The 17355-nt window shown below is 44.5% G+C and overlaps 1 protein-coding gene across 5 annotated transcripts in view; it reads left to right on the top strand.

The window, feature by feature from the left end:
* Positions 1-15693, top strand: part of LOC120836175 (synaptotagmin-1) — a 223001-nt gene extending 207308 nt beyond the window's left edge. For 3 of the 5 annotated variants that reach the window (XM_042293183.1, XM_040211252.3, XM_042293182.1), the window contains exons 9-10: positions 4879-5074; positions 10125-15693. In XM_042293183.1, coding sequence (XP_042149117.1) covers positions 4879-5070 — 192 coding nt within the window. In that variant the 3' untranslated portion in view covers positions 5071-5074; positions 10125-15693. The remainder of the gene's footprint in view (positions 1-4878; positions 5075-10124) is intronic. The other 2 variants (XM_042293181.1, XM_040211251.3) reach the window with 2 other exon arrangements.
* The last annotated feature ends 1662 nt before the right edge of the window (positions 15694-17355 follow it).

The raw sequence follows: 17355 nt of genomic DNA, 5'->3' as shown, positions 1-17355 counted from the left end.
CACGCCCTTTGGACGTCGGCGAAAAAAGCGCCAAGTCATCGTCGTAATAGGCCAATCGGTGCGCCCCGCCAGCTTCGGCGCCCACTTTGTGTCTGACGAGTTTAAGAGCCCTAGGAGTTATAACACGTATCCGCAGGGAGCGTCAAGTGCCTGCACTCTGCATAATGTTCCTGTACCTATCAGGGATAGCATTTAGTCAGCTGGCACATCAGATTTTCACTCACGTAAATCACCTACTTAAATCTTACCTTTTTTTTTTTTTTTCAAACCACCTACACTTTGTCAAAAACTCACTTCTCCATTTTACCATCTCGCGATGGCACAGAGATAGCTCCCCAGAAATATTGTAAAATAAATTATTCTTCGTAATTTAAACCTGATTAATTAAATTTCTGTCTTTTTATGTTTTTAAGAATTGTATTTTTAAGTTATCGTTGGGTAATTCATGTTTGTTTTTTGCGTATTTTGTTTAGCTGTTCATATCAAATATATATGTCGGAAATATTCTGAAGAATGAACCGTACTGATCGAATGAAATAATCGGTCCTTAGCATACCCGACCGTTAACTGTGAGACCCAGGGTTCAAAACCAGGCGCCACCAAAGATTTTGTCTTTCGGTGGCTTCACGACAATAATTCCACTCGATCTATAGGGTTCATTTATCTGCATATATTTTCAATCCTTTCTACCTATGATGTTGTGAAAATTTCCTCGTGCCAATAATAGATATATATGTTTATGTGTCATTTTCGCTCAGTCTCGTGCACCTAAATGCACCTAGAAAAGTCTGAAAAAAGCTGCTAAGATAAACGAGACTTTAAATGAAAATGTCAAGTTACACGTCCTGTTTTCAAGGGAACATGCAACATCGTTTCATCTTAGAGTACTTGGAATCAGTAATTTATATTTATGTACGCGATAGCGCGTCACTTCCATTTTTCGCGCGATTGCTGTTGACGAGCGAATTCCTGAAAATACAGCTGTGCAAACCTCCTCTCTCACAAAAAATTTCAAACTGTGTGTTGTGTATCTTTTTTTCATGCCTTGCATATTTAGCGACGTCACCTACGTTTTTTCATAAGTTCTCTTTTTCCGTAATTTTTCACTCGCTCACATGGCGAGCGACTAGAACACTTGCGAGCCGAAAGCTCTATTTGCAAGTGTATTCTCCACAATTCATTCAACCTCCTTTTTTTGTGTGTGTCTGACAGACAGCTACACTGCATCATTGTAAAGTTAGCGAAAAGTCGGCCCTTATCACCACAAATTATTTACATTGCACTCATTATGAGAATAGTGACAGATTATCTAATCGAACGAATTTGGCTCGGCTGAAGCTGATATAATTAAGTAAACGCCTGCATTTTACGTAAACTGCTTCAAAAGTAGTTAGGGTCAATTTCTTGTCAGTACTTCAGAAAGTATTTCATAATCCCCACAATGAGGCTTCTACCTCGCAACTACACCTTTTGTTTGTGGAGCGGACGTTTTTCTAAGTAAATACCTCATTATGTGTCTACTGCAATAGACAGTTCCAGGCTCGTGGTGGCTGTAAAGAGACAAAAATTAAAAAGAACTACCGCCTGTACTTGCTGGAATATTAGTACGGGCACTCGGGTCGAACACCACCTGTGCGCACACGGCTTTGGCGTCGCCCCGCTGCGGTGGCGCTGCTGTCGGTTCATGCGCAATCGCTTCGCGTGAGTCTGGTTTATGCTCAGCGCGCGCCACCTGACGTGGGAAAACGCTAACTGGTATCCAAATTGTTTTTCTTTTTTTTTTACTCTACTTCACATAAAGTATGTATAGCGTACTATGCTAAACGGGGCAAACGTTATAACCGCGTCAAAATTCCCACAATATATGCTATAAAGTTGCTCAGGTGTTGAAAAAAAAAATGCGCCCCTGTCGTCGACTTAACTGAAGAATGCGTCATTGTTCCGGCAGCACGTTTTCGAGCGTTCGGCTTCCCGCGAAGAAAAATCAGATAAACAAGATTTTGCGCTAACTGGCACGCGCTTGTTGAGCGTATAACAAAAAAAAGAAAAAAAAGAAATACTGCGGTTATTATTTTTTATTTTTCAGTTGTTATGCGTTGATTTTTGCGCTATCACAGAGTGAATAGCTGTTTGCAGGTGGTCGCTGAAGTTGGCAAAACTGTCGTCTTGCTGCTGCGCGTTCACCCCGCGCGCGCGCCTCGGCGTACTGCCGGCCCATCGTAAGGGCCGGTTCACACATTTACGTATAACCGTGATCGACCGCGTTGAAACAGCTTGTAGCCTCATGCCACGAGAGAACCCGTCGGCACGCTAACATAGTGTATCACGTATCCCTCGAACACTTCGGATCGTGTACAACTATGCTGAAGGTCCTCCACTACTATTTGTGATGTCGAGTCTACGCATTATCGCTTATGAAACACTCTCACGATTATTCTGCGAAAGGTCACAAAATATACCTTGATCGTAAGTGTTCCAGGCCTGCCGGATGTATGACGCCAGAGTGTTCTCTCTTCGTAAGGGTCCAAAGCGGTTTTGTAACGCAGTTGATCACACTCAAACGCGAGTGTCTAAACCAGCCTTAATGAGCGGACATCCTATTCTTTTGCGCTCAAGCGCTACAGAAAGCGCAGCCGCAAGAAAAGGGTTTTAGAAACCGCATTACATGCGCGAATGCTCCCACAAAACTAGCATTTCACAAACAATGCCCTCTAAGTTCCTCTAACTGCCCTGCGCATTACTTACAAGGAGCCGTATGATTTTCGAGTTAAAAATAGTTTTATCAGCTCCGCCGTAGGTATCATCGTTCAGACAGGTACGGGCTTGAGAGCTACTGTAAATCTGCAAGTGTCGTTATTATTAGCCTTCTTGCGTTCTTAAAGGAGCGATGCAACAATTTTTGTACTTTGCGCAAATACCGCTTAAAACGGATCCCTAACGTTAATGACCTATGAAACACGCGTTCGTTTTTCACCCCACGCAATAGAAGTTCCAGAAAAAAAATTAAAGAAAAACGAGCAGCGTTCACCCCCTCAACTCGCAGCCAGAACAAGCGGCCACGTGATCTGGAGCCGATTATATGCCGCCAGTGTTGATCATAGCCACGCGCTGGGGTTGGCAAAGCACAGGACACGCGCTGAGTTCCAGACATTGTTATGACTCGGCTGTTGTCGTCGTTGCAGCGATTGGACACGGGTCACAACCCGAATGCTTCTCGAGCTAGCGATTGTCACGAGCCCAAGTCGAGTGCCCACGCAATGCTCGGGTCCAATCTATGAACCGCATTCAAATATCGTCACTTGGGTGTATTGCGATCCCCGAGTTACGTCATCAAATTTTGCAAAGGAGAGATTGAATGAAAATGATCGCTTTTGTCCTTGAAATTACACCGCAACAAAGGAGTTTCTTGGCCAATGGCGTTGCGTGTGTGTATCCTTGAGTCCCAGGTGTGCCAGTAAGCTCGTGTAGAGAGAAAAACATTCCAATTGAATATCGTTGCACAGCTCCTTTAATGAATTGTTGGCAATCAAGTCAGCTGGACACGTAAAAAACAAGAACACGAAGGAAAGGGCTGGACATTCACACCGCTGACTAACAACTGGCTTTTACTTTTTCCTAATCCCAGCCTAGGCATTTTCTTCTTCGTCCTACGGCTCATTAAACACGTTTAAAAACAACCTTTTAGCCTACCACTCAGTGGGGTGTGGCAAACCGCAAATATTGGCGTTCTTTTTCGTGAACTCTAATCGACGAGGTGCTCACGCAATCTTCTCCTTTTTCTTCAATGACCAAGGCCTCCAGCACCTCAGGCATGAAGGAGTTCTTGTGCTTTGGTCGCACGAGGAGCGGTCTTTGAATCGTCATCTTCGATGTCGCTGATCAAAAACAAACAAGAAAATTCTGTTTGTTGTCCCCACAGCTGAAGCGTGCCGCTAGAGGCGTGACTGTTCGATCTCCTCCTTAATGGGTTGTGTCACATATCGGCTGTTGATCACGTCCCTTGTTGACCCTGCCGCACATGGGCGCAGGGTCCGTTGTCTGTCAGCGGTGTGAATGTCCAGTCCTTTCCTTCGTGTTCTTGTTTTTTCCTTGTTCAGCTGACCTGATTGCCAACAGTATCTACCGACTAACTCTACTAAAACCCGTAACTCTGTTTCTTAATGAATGTTTGGCCAGCGCGGGAAAAATTGCGGGACTTTGCACGTTTTCCCGAGGAAAAAGAAGATTGCTGTTTAAACGATTCACTCTAAATTTAAGTGCGGGATATGCGTCCACGCTATTGCTTTCTTCCAGAGTATTATTGTTCATTATTATAGTAAGCTAACCAGCCACTCGAGATATCGCGAAAATATAAAAGGCAAAAAGAATTGTCGGGCCTACAAATAATAAGTAGATGCGCAGAAAATATGAGGGGGAGGAGGAGCCGAGAGGGGACATCAGAACGCTGAGCTCTCATTGGATAGTTTAGTGGGTAGACCTAAAGCTAGCTGCCTTTAACTCCACTGGACTCGTCGAACGCGTTCGAATGAAAGACCCAAACACCGGACACCCGCGTTCAGCGTTCTAACGCGTTTGACGAGTTCAGTAGAGAGAAATGTCCCTAGCTTTAGGTCTACCCCCTAATCTTTCCAATCAGAGCTCGGCGCTCCCGACGCCTCCTCTCACCCCGTTCTTCGGCGCATACCGCGAGTCACGTGGCGGTAATTTTCGCGAGGTGGTAGCTCGCGCTGGATACATTCTGTGCTCTCCGATAAAGCTTGTGCAACCTTTAACGAGGGTTTGCTGAGGGCCCAATGCCTCAGTATATCGGGGATGAACCCGGGGGTAAGAAGTACATGAGCCTGAGATCTGTTTCTCTGGCGTCCTGGCGCGTTACAGAAGGTGCAGCTGGTTGTCACGGTGGTCGACTACGACCGGATCGGGACGTCCGAGCCCATCGGGAAAGTGGTGCTTGGCTGCAACGCCACGGGCACCGAGCTGCGCCACTGGATGGACATGCTGGCCTCCCCTCGCCGCCCCATCGCGCAGTGGCACTCGCTCAAGGATCCCAGCGACGGACAGGACAACTGAGCTGGTGAGCGAGCCTGCAGCAGGCGAGCCACTAGCGCCTATTAACCCTCGAGAACTGGCACCACATGAAACAGAGGGCCTAGAATATTTGCTCTGGTTCATTCTTTTTTTTTTTTCTCATTCACGTGCAAATTTGTTCCACAATGTACACCAAATCGTTTCATAAAGAAATTGAACTAAGTACAGAAAATTAACAATTTTTGTTGATCGGCCAGTTAACGGTGAATGTACAGGCCTAAGCGAGCGGTATTGTGTCAATATAGACATAAAAGATGAAGAAAAAAAGTGGTTGGTTGTATATAGTTGAAAAGATATGACTGCTTTACCGAGAGAAAATCTTCCCGCAGCCACCAGAACGCGGTCCACCGGTGAACTCAGAACGCCAGAGAATGACTAAGTGCGCGCGTTTTGCCGTTCGAACAGCAGATTTCGGCATCTTACAGTATGCGATGTATGAACTATAATGACGAGCTATTGTCTCAATAAGACTTAATTTTGCGGAGAAGGTTTCTATTCTAATCTAGAGAACGTAAAAGCGCAAAAACACGAACGAAGAAGAGACAGATACAACACGGACAGACGCTAACTTTCAACTGATTTAATCGAGGCAAACCACCCAGGATACGTGCGTGAACACTCTTTTCCATCTTGACAACCCCATGTGACTAAAGTAACCGATAAACACAAACATCAGATGAGAGTGATTTGAGCATTCGTAGGAGTTCAACGTGACTAGACAAAACCATATGGAAAAGAAACTTCCTTGTCATTACATAAACCGAAGGCGTGCTGGCGCAGTTGTCAGCTTCGATTTTACTAAATGACATGTAAGTTTCTTTTTCTAGGTGGTTTTGTGTAGTCACGTTGAACTGATACGAATGTTAAAATCATCGCCATCTGTTTTTTGTGTTTATAATTTCCTTTTATCACATTTGGTTGGCAAGAGGGGAAAGAGTGTTCACGCATGTGTGCAGGATAGTCTGCCTTGACTAAATCAGTTGAAAGTTAGCGCCGGTCCGTGTTGTATGTGTCTAACTTTCTTCCGTGTTTTTTTTTTTAATGCTTTTAAGTCCTCTAGATCATAATAAACCAACTAGCCCTATCCAATGTTTTAATTTTATTTTAAGCGTGTTTTGATCTGTGATTTTTTTCTTTGGTCTACAGTGTTGTTGAATTGCCGGTTAGAGGGTTAGAGACGGTGCCAAATTAAGGCCTGTTTATTGTTTTAGAACAAATAGGACGCGTAACTCAGACAGAATTTTTTTAAGGACTCAATTCCAGGCGAAAAGCGTTATTCTCGAGTATAACGAAGAACCCTTGCACGTAGGCCGATCCAACAGTGAGCAGTCATGGCCCCTAGTGGGCAATGTATGAGTATACAAAGCGTATACAAGGCATAGTATGTCATAAGTGTGCATAATTAGGCATAACTGCTCATAAATAGCCACATTTGCCAGGCGGCTCAGCGGTCATCGAACCCCGCTCCGTGCGGTCCGAAGCCCAAACCCCTTAGCCCTTTCTCGGCGCACGAAGATGAGGCGAACGAGGGCGTGAACAGCCGGATTATAAGTACGACTCGCAAGAGCCTGCGCGGTGGCACGCGACCATCAGCGTGAGCAGCTGGCTCCCGGATGATAACTCGAGGGAGCCTGCGCAAAGGCAGGCGACCATCAGCGCGCTCGGTTGGCTCTCGGATGACGAAGCGTAGCGCGATCTCACAACGACCCGGGCTCTGAATAAATTTAAGCTTGTCCCGATAATTCCGGTGAACACAGGAACCACATGAATGTGTCGTGCTTGCAATGCATCCGAAACGACCAGAAAGCTTTCCGTACCGCAGCGTAACGTGTCACGACGCACGCATGACGCACGAGCGACACGTTCTCTACTCCCCGGGTTTATAAGAATGGTAAAAACAAGTCTAGTGTTTGTATTTCTCTTTAATATTGCAGAATGCATTTTATACCACAGTGAAGTTAAGATTTGCGTGAACGCAGCCGTAACGGTAGCCATGACCGTAGTCCTAAAGTACACTTGTAAGCTAAAGTTAGCGGACTCCCATTACTAAATGAGGCGGTTTTAACTATAGCTAAGATTTGGGACATTTAGCAGATCGTTACCGTGTTCCGTGTATTGCACTACCGGAGCCTTTGAAGCATGTCTTTTAAGCGCGGGTCCTGCCGTCACGGTATCACCCGGGCGCGAACTTAAAAGCATGCTTACAAGGCTTCGGTACGCGAAGCACGGTAACTGTGTGCTAAAAGCAGTCTTGGGTAAGTTACTTTTAATAAGTAATTCGTTACAGTTACAGTTACTTTCACAAAAAAGTAGTGAAGTTACCGTTACAGTTACCGCAACAAAAAAGTAACTCGTCACAGTTACAGTTACTTTTAAAAAGTAACGACCGTTACTTTTCAGTTACTTTTTCTATAACACAAAAAAATAGGAAAAACTAGAAAACGCTTTTCGCCAAGTTTATTTGCATAAAATTCAAAAAGTGTGCATTTTACTTCGTATTGTAAGTTAGCAGCAGTTGCTTCCCAAAATTAGTTTTTGAAAGTTTTCCTTGTTTGATAACGAACACGTCCCTGCCCTTGCTGAACGGGCGCTCGTCTAACGCGCTAGATGGAATTGCGGTGTTGTTTCGCCGGAAAAGGTTTTTGATTGCCAGGTAGGCGGTGAGGCAACAACGTGCCGTTTTCTGCGGTCAAGGTGTTAGTAGCCTCCTTCACGTCAGCAAAATACCCTCTGTACGCCCGCCATGATAGTTCTTCCTTGTTCTAATCAACATTCATATCCTTGGTAGCAAAATAACTTGACAATCGAAATGTCGGAAGAGACAATTTGGAAAGCGCAAAAAATGGCTAAATTGTACCCTCGTTCAGTGGTATGTTATTCATAAAAAACTGGAAAGTAACGACAAAAGTAACGTCGTTACTTTCATCGTTACCTCAGAAAAAAGTAATAGAACTACAGTTACAAGTTACATTTTTAAAAAGTAACTCGTTACAGTTACAAGTTACCAAAAAAGTAACGAAATTACAGTAACGCGTTACTAGTAACGCGTTACTACCCAAGACTGGCTAAAAGCCCCTACTAGCGGGGGCGAATCTCCTGCTACATTTGACTCACTAACGCTAAGCTAAATTTAGCTGGCTAGCGACATGCGTAATTTAGCAGGACGCCACTACAGGATGCCACGTTACGCGTGACATGTCGCGTGACATCACCGTGTCCCGTCGTGCTACCACGTGATATCAGGTCACGCCCCGTCAGTCTGCCACGTGACCCTCGGTGCGACGCAGTCGTGTCACTTAACGTCCCGGCGTCAACAACGTTAATACATGTCGTGACGTTGCCCGTCAGGTCGTGCAACCTGATGCCAAGTCACCTGACCAAGTTGCCTGGCGTGACGTTCGATGACACCGTGACTTGCCTCAAATGGCGTCACGGTGTCAGGTAACACTGTGTCACGTGACATGACACCACGACTTCATTTCGTAATGTCACTTGGTCACGACACGTGACGTTACGTGGCACCACATGTAAATCCTAAACGGCACGTGACAGCGTGGGATTACCTAATGTCAAGTTGTCCCGCTGCCCCGATTGGTGTCTACGAGGGTGGCCTAAAAGTGACCGGAATGATTTCTGGAGGGCGGGCCGTTCGTAGTACCAACCTCTGCCGCTAGCAGCGCTTAGCGGCACCCCTTCCTAGAGTTCCTGCGTAGCTACCTACGGTAGCAGAGTTGCGCATTCAGCCTCGGCGCGTGGCCGTAGCGCCGGCTTTCCCGCACGAGCAGGATGCTTTGCTCCTCACGTGACTAAATTTGGCGAATAGCGGCGCCGCGCGCGCCGCCGCGCATGGAAAACAGGAAAGGAGGAAAAGGAGGCGGAAAGCAGAGAAACATACGCCGGGGCAAGAGAAACGTCGGCGGAGCGACCGTAAAGGTGGCTTTCTTGCACGCCACCGGATGCTTTTCTCCTCACGTGATGAATCTCGGCGAATAGCGGCGTGGCGGCGCGGGGAAAACAAATGCGCAACTCTGGCTCCCGTAGGGAGCCTATACAGGAACTCTACCCCTTCCGAGTCCGTTTGCCGACCGGCGTCGTCTGCTAAAGTTCTAGCGGCATTTTCTGAATTTTTTTCCCAAGCGCTTCAAAATAATTTTTCGTTTTTCTTTTTGTTTGCACTGCCTGATTTGAAGAAACAAAGTTCCGCCGTGAACAGCTGTTTTCTCTAAAAGAAAACGGCGGCGGAAACTCGTTTAATACATCAGACAACTTACAAAAGAAGACAATAACCAAAAATCGCAGGTCTACGATTGGTTTTCTCGCTTCAAGGCCGGTGAATTATTGATCAACGACCAACCTCGTTTAGGGCGACCCTCAACTTCCTTACCTGATGAAAACATCAAAACCTTCGGTCATTGTTCACTCCAAATTTGTTCTTCCTGGTGAAACTGTTAATCAGGCGTTTTACCCGCGAATATTGCGATGCTTGCGCCATTAAGTGACGCAGAAACGCCCCGATGTGCGGTAAAGGAGGGAGTGGCAATTCTATTACGTCAATGCCCCAACAGACACTGCCTGGTCATTGCAACAATATTTGAACAAAGATAGCATCACACCGCCTCTCCACTCCCCGTATATGCCGGACCTTGCCCCGTGTGACTTCCTTTTTGTTCGCCCGTAGGAAAAAAACAGTGAAAGTAAATTGTTTTGTCAGGGTGGAAGGTCCTTCCAAAAAGTCATTGTAAAAAAACGAGGATGGATTATGAAGCGCTTGGGGAAACAGTACACAACATGTCGCTAGAACTTTAGCAGACGATGCTGGTAGGCAGACTGACTCAGGAGGACTGCCGCTAAGCGCTGACCAGTAACAGTATACGTTTGATGATTAAATGTGGACAGAAAAGGAGAGATGACCGGTGGAAATGCGGCACAAAAATCTCAAGCAATAACGGCGCGCACCCGTGCCTCGCTTTTCGCGAAGCTGTCCGTCGTCGCCTTCCTAACAATATATATAGCTATTCATTCTCTTTCCCTCGCAGGCCTCAGTGGTTAACCATCCAAGCTTAAGGCCACCACCAGCGATTTCTTTGTGGAGCCTCGCCTCTCGCCGGGATTTTCGTTCTGCTCCCCGAATTTGGTCTGTCCGTTCTGTTCCCTGCCCCCAAGTGTACTTCCATCTTCTCCGATTATCTCGACCCTGTACATAGCCTTGTTTCGTCCACGTGAACTCGTAACGTGTGGTTTTCCCTCCGAATTGTAAAGAGTCACTCGAACCGAAGGAGCGTTGCATGGAAACACCCTTGGGGAAGAACAAAAAGCGACCGTTGACTGACATCAGTTCTCGTACACAAAACCATAAATCGTCAAAACGGTATCTAATTAAAATATTATTATTGTTTTAACAAGCTTCTTCGAGTGCACAGTGCAGCGAAACAAAGATGGTAACAGTGCACGCTGCAGCGAAACAAAGATGGTAACATTAAACCCGCATCATATCTCAAGTCGAAATTCACTTCACTGGCACGAATTTAATACGAATCGATGCTCCCCATTATATATAGTAGTATCGTCTTGGTTCCTAACACTGCCCCTGAATTGGCCCTGGGAGTGTCAAGTCAACGCACGTTTTATTCGACTGTCCTGTCCTCGACGTTCCATCGATGCCCTGTCGCTTCGAGTGACTCGGTGTCATTGTTAGGACTTCGGTTGTCCACAAAACTCATGTCTCTTTGGTGTCGGTGTGTTCAATGCTCTATTTTTTTTCTTTTTCTTAAACAATGAAATTGAGGCTGGGTGAGTGCGCAATGTGTTGTACTGTGTCCCCGAAGCTGTGTGAAGAGCAAGTTGTGTGGGTTCCTCGGAAAAAGAAAGCCACCAAATCTTTGGTTCGTTGTGATGAGTCTTCGCTGGAGCGAACAAGTGAGAAAGATGAAGGTATTTGTTTCGTGTTGTTTTTTTTTCCCTCGATTTTAGTTGAAAGGCACTTGGAGAGGGAAAGAAAGTCTGAGTGTACCCGTGAGCGCTAGAAAATCGGTGCGTCGTCGGCGTTGAAAATGTGCGGTGTCTGAGAGCGTGTATTCTTATTTCGATTTTCATTTATATGCAAGGTGTTCCGCCTACCCCATAATGTGTGGTATTTTATTTCGAAGCACACTAGTCCCTTCGACGAATGTTGTTTTAACCGCCTTCGATGTACATTTGCTGTCCCCTCAATGAACGGAGTTTCCTTCTAACTCATTATGTGTTTCTGTGACAGTACCCCTTGTTTTCATTTACGGGCTCATCGAGTAGTCCGCGTTCCATACAGTCGCGAGAATTTTACGTATTTGTTAGTTCGAAATATGGCAGAAAGCCTAAAACAATCTGTCAGTTGTCTTTGTCGCTTACCTGCAAGAATTCATGTGTTTCTTTTCAAAACCCGCGTCAGAGATCTTCTCGACTCGCAACTGCAAAACGCAGCCGTGAATGTATTCTTCAGGTGTGCCATGCGTGTACTCGCACGATGAGACCTTCGAGGCCCGTATTCGTCTGCGTGATTAATCAAAACCGTAGTTCAAAGGAAACTACCGCCATTACCGTACGATATTGTACCTCAAGAGGCAATTTTCTCGAGCATTGTCTAACGCTTTATTCTTGAAAGTTGGCTGTTTTTTTATTTTTGTGTTTCTTTCGGTGTTTGCCGGAACTCATGGGTTTTAGCAATGGATTTGTTGACATCACTTCTTGTTGCCAGACAGTGTTTGCGATATCACCACTTATCTTGTGTGACCTAGATGACTAAGTTGTACAGTGCGCCGCAATATGAAAGACCCACTGGGAGCGGGTGGCCGAGGCGGTGGCTGGTGGGGGCGCTGCGAGCGCTCCGGGCAGTTCCATTCTGCTTCGAGGGGAGGACGCTCACTCGGGGCGCAGCTAAAGCGCGCGCTTATCCGTTTGTGCTGAGCGCCGAGTGAGCGTCCTCCCCTCGAAGCAGAATGGAATTGCCCGGAGCGTTCGCAGCGCCCCCGCCAGCCGCCGCGTCGGCCACGCGCTCCCAGTGGGTCTTTCATACTGCGGCGCACTGTACATCTCCGGAATAGGCAACTACGAAATAGATGACGAGGGTGTACTAATATATTTTCGCTAGAGCGTCGCGCAGCAGATATCAAACTAAGCACAGCTTGGGCTGGATCCTGGTTAGATTTTGACCGATTGCTCTATTTTTATGGTTATTTTTGTATCGTAGGTGTTGACCCTCGCAAAGTATTGACTTTAAATCCGATACTTTAGGCGATATATTTATAACGTTAGCCGCTTTAACAAAGTTTATACAGGTGACCTTTTCTTCTCGGAGAAGCCATACAATAAAAACAAAAAGCCTTAGCATATAGATTTGTTGGAATAAAATTCGAGTGCAGCCGAAAATGAGATTCACGTTACGAAATGACTGCAGCTGTTTTACAATTCGCAAGAAGATAATAATGACAAGTAAAAGAGGCAAATACAGTACTTGAGCAAGGGCATGTGCAAGATTGCGCGACTTTTTGTTTTGCCCTGAACTTATAATACATTCTTTATTGAAATTGAAAAAAAAAATTCAGGCGTTTTAGAGGCTCTACGTTATTTTAATTTACGGAAATATTATGGTCCTTCGTTATAAAAAAAAAAAATTACAAATTAAAAAAAAAAAATGTCTATCCGACTCGATGCGAAAAAAAAAAAGAACGTCGGGCTTAGGAATAAGAAGTAAACGTTCCAAAGGCTCTAATTATATTTGGGTAATTCTAACCTCTATAGTTCTTCCGGTGATACATAACGATGACTGCAGTTGTTCGGCCGACATAATTTTATTTAACGTTTTGCTGACGGCGGAATAACCCAGAATTTTGGAGACGTTATGCAGGTGCGTTTTCGGCAATCTCAAAATTGCAGAGTTGCCCCGAAAGACAGCTCTTGCACCGAAGTAGCGTTTTCCCTCAACGCGACTTTACCGCGGCCTTTTTCCATTTGTTCCTGGTGGCTCTTTCAAGAGGTTCGTGGATCGGTGTGCATGCCTGTTCAGAGAAGACATCTTCGAAGGCGAACTTCTCTCGTTCCCCCTACCCCTCTGATGGCCGTCGCCGCGGCTTTCATGATACGTGGAGCGGGGAGGGCATCTCCCTGCTCTCCGATCGGACATTCCAGCTTCCTAATGATCTCAAAACAGCCTGTGCGCCTGGGGGTTTCATCTCTCGGAAATACAAATCCAGAATATTCTATCCGCCATTTTTATCTCTATTCACTAAAAACAAATTATAAGATGTTGTAATGCTTTCATCTGCTCCTGTGTACTACTTTTGATTTTGGTAGGGCTCAGTACTTCTAGTTTGTCACCGGAACCAAGAAACAACTGGAATTATTTATAAGGCCAGCTGTTAACGTTTTCGTGTCCGTAGCGTGCAGTTTCAATGGTGACGTCACACTGACGACGTCCCAGAGGTCACGTGACGTCATGAGCGTTTTAAGATGTTCTCACTGACATCATCACGTGCACACAGTAACGACGTCACGGTGAGCACACGACGTTACATGGTGGCGTGAAGTAGGGTCACGTGACCATGTTTTTTTTATGGTCACGCGATTTCATGTAACGGGACTTCAAGCGACATCATGGCGTCATTGAGGGTCTATAAATGTATGCATATAAGGGTGTCTTTGGTATTTACCAAAGACAGAGGCAGTTTTATATTACAAAGTTTGCATTATTGTTTTAAGTACATCAATACAAATTTACCTATATTATCATTAGTATTTAAAATGAGACTCTTTTTATAGTTTTTCCCATAACACTATTATCAATACATATGAAAATTTAATCAAACAGCGTCATACATCATCATTTGTTTTAGACCCAAACGCTTCAAAACCATTTGAAAAAAAAAAATATTTATACGCTGGTCATTCTTGTTCTTTTGTTTTATTTTTATTATCAATATTCGATGACATCGCTAAAACATTGGTACAAAGAGGTTCCTTTTTTTTTTTTTTTGTCCGCGATGCAAAATGCAAACAATCTGGACTTGTGTTTCTGTGAAGAGAACCCAGGGCCTCAGGACTGCTGTAAAAGCTCTAGTCTCTTAGTCCATTACCGTTCGCTGTCATATCACTTAGCGGAAAAGAAAGTCTATCTAATACTGTTAACGCGTGTGTGGGCGCATGTACACTCGTTACTTCGGTGACTAGGAATCGCGCCTGTTACGCAGGACCAGAACTATCCAGTACGCTGAGTTGCGTTTGAGGTTTTCAACGAACCTTCGGCCTACTTGAGGCATAAGTAGAATACAAACAACTATATTTCGTTTTTTTTCTTTTAAGTCCAAGCGGGACTCAAGGTTTTAGAAACACAAAACTGCAGAGAAAACAAGATGCCACGACGCACTCTTAGCACTTGATTTGATCAATTCGCGGTAAACCGCGCATCGAAGCACGAAAGATACCACGACATAAGGCTTTCCAAGTACCTTCATTGGCCCCATTGGCCCTTAGTGCTGGTAGCGTTTGCGCTTAAAATAAAACCGAGTATACCTGCCTTTCAAGTGAGGTTCTAAGACCTGCGTGTAAGACATTAGCCGGTTGTTGCCGTCACCTGAGTGTGGTCGATACTTCAAAGAATAGTTAAACCGGCGATAGCACAAAATATCGGGTCATCGTTGGCATCTTGTTAAGACCTGTTCAAGAGATAAGCTACCTCGAAATCTGTCAGTCTTGCAATGGAAATCAATTCTAGAAGAGGCAATTTGATCTATCGCGAAATAGCTATGTAAGTACTTAATATAAAAATAGCTTATATCATATGACAAAGGCAGCCTTTGGGTTGAGTGCGTCGCGTGTTTGTAGCCGGTCTATTCGGGCTTCTATATGAATTGTGAGATATTCTCTACTTTAGGTGTTTCGCTTTCTGAATCAAATCCTCGATGAGCTAATCGTGACACTCTTAACTCCTAAAGCAAAATTACGATAACTCCGTGAGAAAACAAAAATGCCGTTCTGGATGGTTCTAGTCCTTTCCAATTGATGGGTGTACATTTTGTTTTACCGAACTTGTTAAACGCACTACCTTCTAACCCTAGGGTGTAGCCTCGTGGTTTCACTTTATAACAGATATTGCGTCTTTTAAACTGTTTCTTTTTAACGCGTTGTTGTGACCCCAGGAATTCAACATGTATTTCGATGCGTTCGTGTGTCGAACAACATGTTATATTTTAGGAAGCAAATCAAATAATTTTGAGCACGTGGTCAGAAAGGCTTCTGGGTGCACTGGACGACAAAATGCACGGTTGAATTGTGTTGCGTTTGTGATACTATCAATGGAGTCTTAACCGTCTAGCCCTTACGAGCACTTGCAGTTGTATATCTTGTATCATAGTACACTGTGCGTCGACTATACATACTATTTAACAGTACTTACGCAGTTCCAGTCGCAACAGAAAAAGAAAATGACCTCATGTATACTTAAACAAGGTGGTGTGAAGACGTGTACATAATTATAACACCGCCTCTAATACCGATTGCCCGAGCGATATGAATGATTACTGTGGATGTTGACATTTTGTTTCAGCTTGTGGCAAATAAATCGATTCCTTACTCACAGCTATATGTCTGTATTTCGCGGCCATTCTACGCATGGAGTGTTGTTTTAAAACACTTAAGAACTCCTTAGAATATACCACATCTTAAATGTGAATTAGCTCACACCGCACACATCCCTACCTAACATCCTATACCCCCCCCCCCCCCCCCCAAAGTAGCCTCTTCCCCTTTCTCTCTTTCTATGTCGTAGATAGATTTAACCGAACTCCCTTAGATAACAGCCAACTGCGTTGAATTTACTACGTTCAAGACCGCAGGCCAGCGTATGGAGAAGGTGCGATACAAGTACCGCATCAGCATTAGGCTGAACTCACGCTGAATCAGTGAGAACATGAGACCCACTCAAATCCAGACACAACACTCGTATTCAATTTGTGTCGCGTGTTAGCCTTTGGTCGGCGACGTGAAAACAATCCCACACTACTTCCTTTTTATCAAGGAGAATTAGTTTGAACCTGCATCTGCTTGTTTTTTCTGTTTCTTTTTTTTTTATATCGGCATATTGTGACTTTTATGAATATATCATAACATTTATGACCTTTATTTCACTTCTTAGAACCCATAAGTGTTCTAAATTGTTGGTGCATTTTGGTATCATTCCAAGGTTCTCAAGTTAGAACTCCGGGTAAGTAATTTTTTTTATATCTACAAGCTACTAAACCGGAGCGCCAAAGAAGGAAATGAAATCCCACGTGGGAAAAAAAAAAAGTTTCTGGATTACGGTTCAGTAAAGATGTCCACGGCCGCTCAGTGTATGCAGAGCTTCCTAAAAAACCGTGTACATTCAGAATTCCAGTCAGTAAGTAACTTGACACATTTCCGACTTCGTAGGACCGTGTGCCCTGAAAACCTCTTAAAATATCTAGTACTGGTAAATACGTTTATTGAAAGGAAAGAAAAATCAAGATAGCTTTAGTACAGTTATCTTGTCTGGCGACAATAGAAGATGGGAGGTTGAATGGGATGGTGAAATTAGATTATATACGACGTGTCAGCTTCGCTGTCCTGACGAAGTTAGGAAGCAAATCCAAGATCTGCTTTCCTTTTTGTAGTTCTTGTCCGGGGCTGACCCAGTTCTCGTGCCGTAGTGGTCGTAAATCTTGTTTTAAAACCTTTTTCGATGAGAGACTACACTGGCGCCACCTATCGAGAGCCGTAAAACACTTTCACGGTCTGCCTATTTTCGACTTCTTTCGCGCATCATTTCTTCCATCTTGGCTTGAAAAGCATTTTGACACTGTTAATAACGACACACATACTACGTACGTCTGATCCTGAAAATGCCGCAAAACATTTGTTTAAGCAAACTGAAGTTCCAAGGTCACCTCATGGATGACTCCAGTGTGTTATCTCTGTTCTTTCATTTTTTTTTCTTTATTATTCTTTTGTTATTCTATTGAAATACACAATTGTTGCTTGTACCCCTAGCCGTGAAGGCTAGTCGCGGTTCCAACACTGGAAAAAAAGAAACTTTACAATGCGGCAGGCAAACAAAACAAACGTACGCACATGTCAAGGTATACACGAAGCAATGTGTACACTAATTGCAAAGTATAGACATGACATATGAAATTGAACATATTCATTGATATACAAATTATTTAGACACTTCCATAAGCATGTCAAAAGGTTGGGTTTACATTGTATGTCGGTGGGGATACC

This window comes from Ixodes scapularis, unplaced genomic scaffold (assembly GCF_016920785.2).
Source record: "Ixodes scapularis isolate PalLabHiFi unplaced genomic scaffold, ASM1692078v2 PGA_scaffold4__175_contigs__length_147842914, whole genome shotgun sequence".
Classification (NCBI taxonomy): Eukaryota; Metazoa; Arthropoda; class Arachnida; order Ixodida; family Ixodidae; genus Ixodes; species Ixodes scapularis.
The sequence above is the reverse complement of the archived record's forward strand: the minus strand, read 5'-3'. Positions and strand labels throughout refer to the sequence as shown.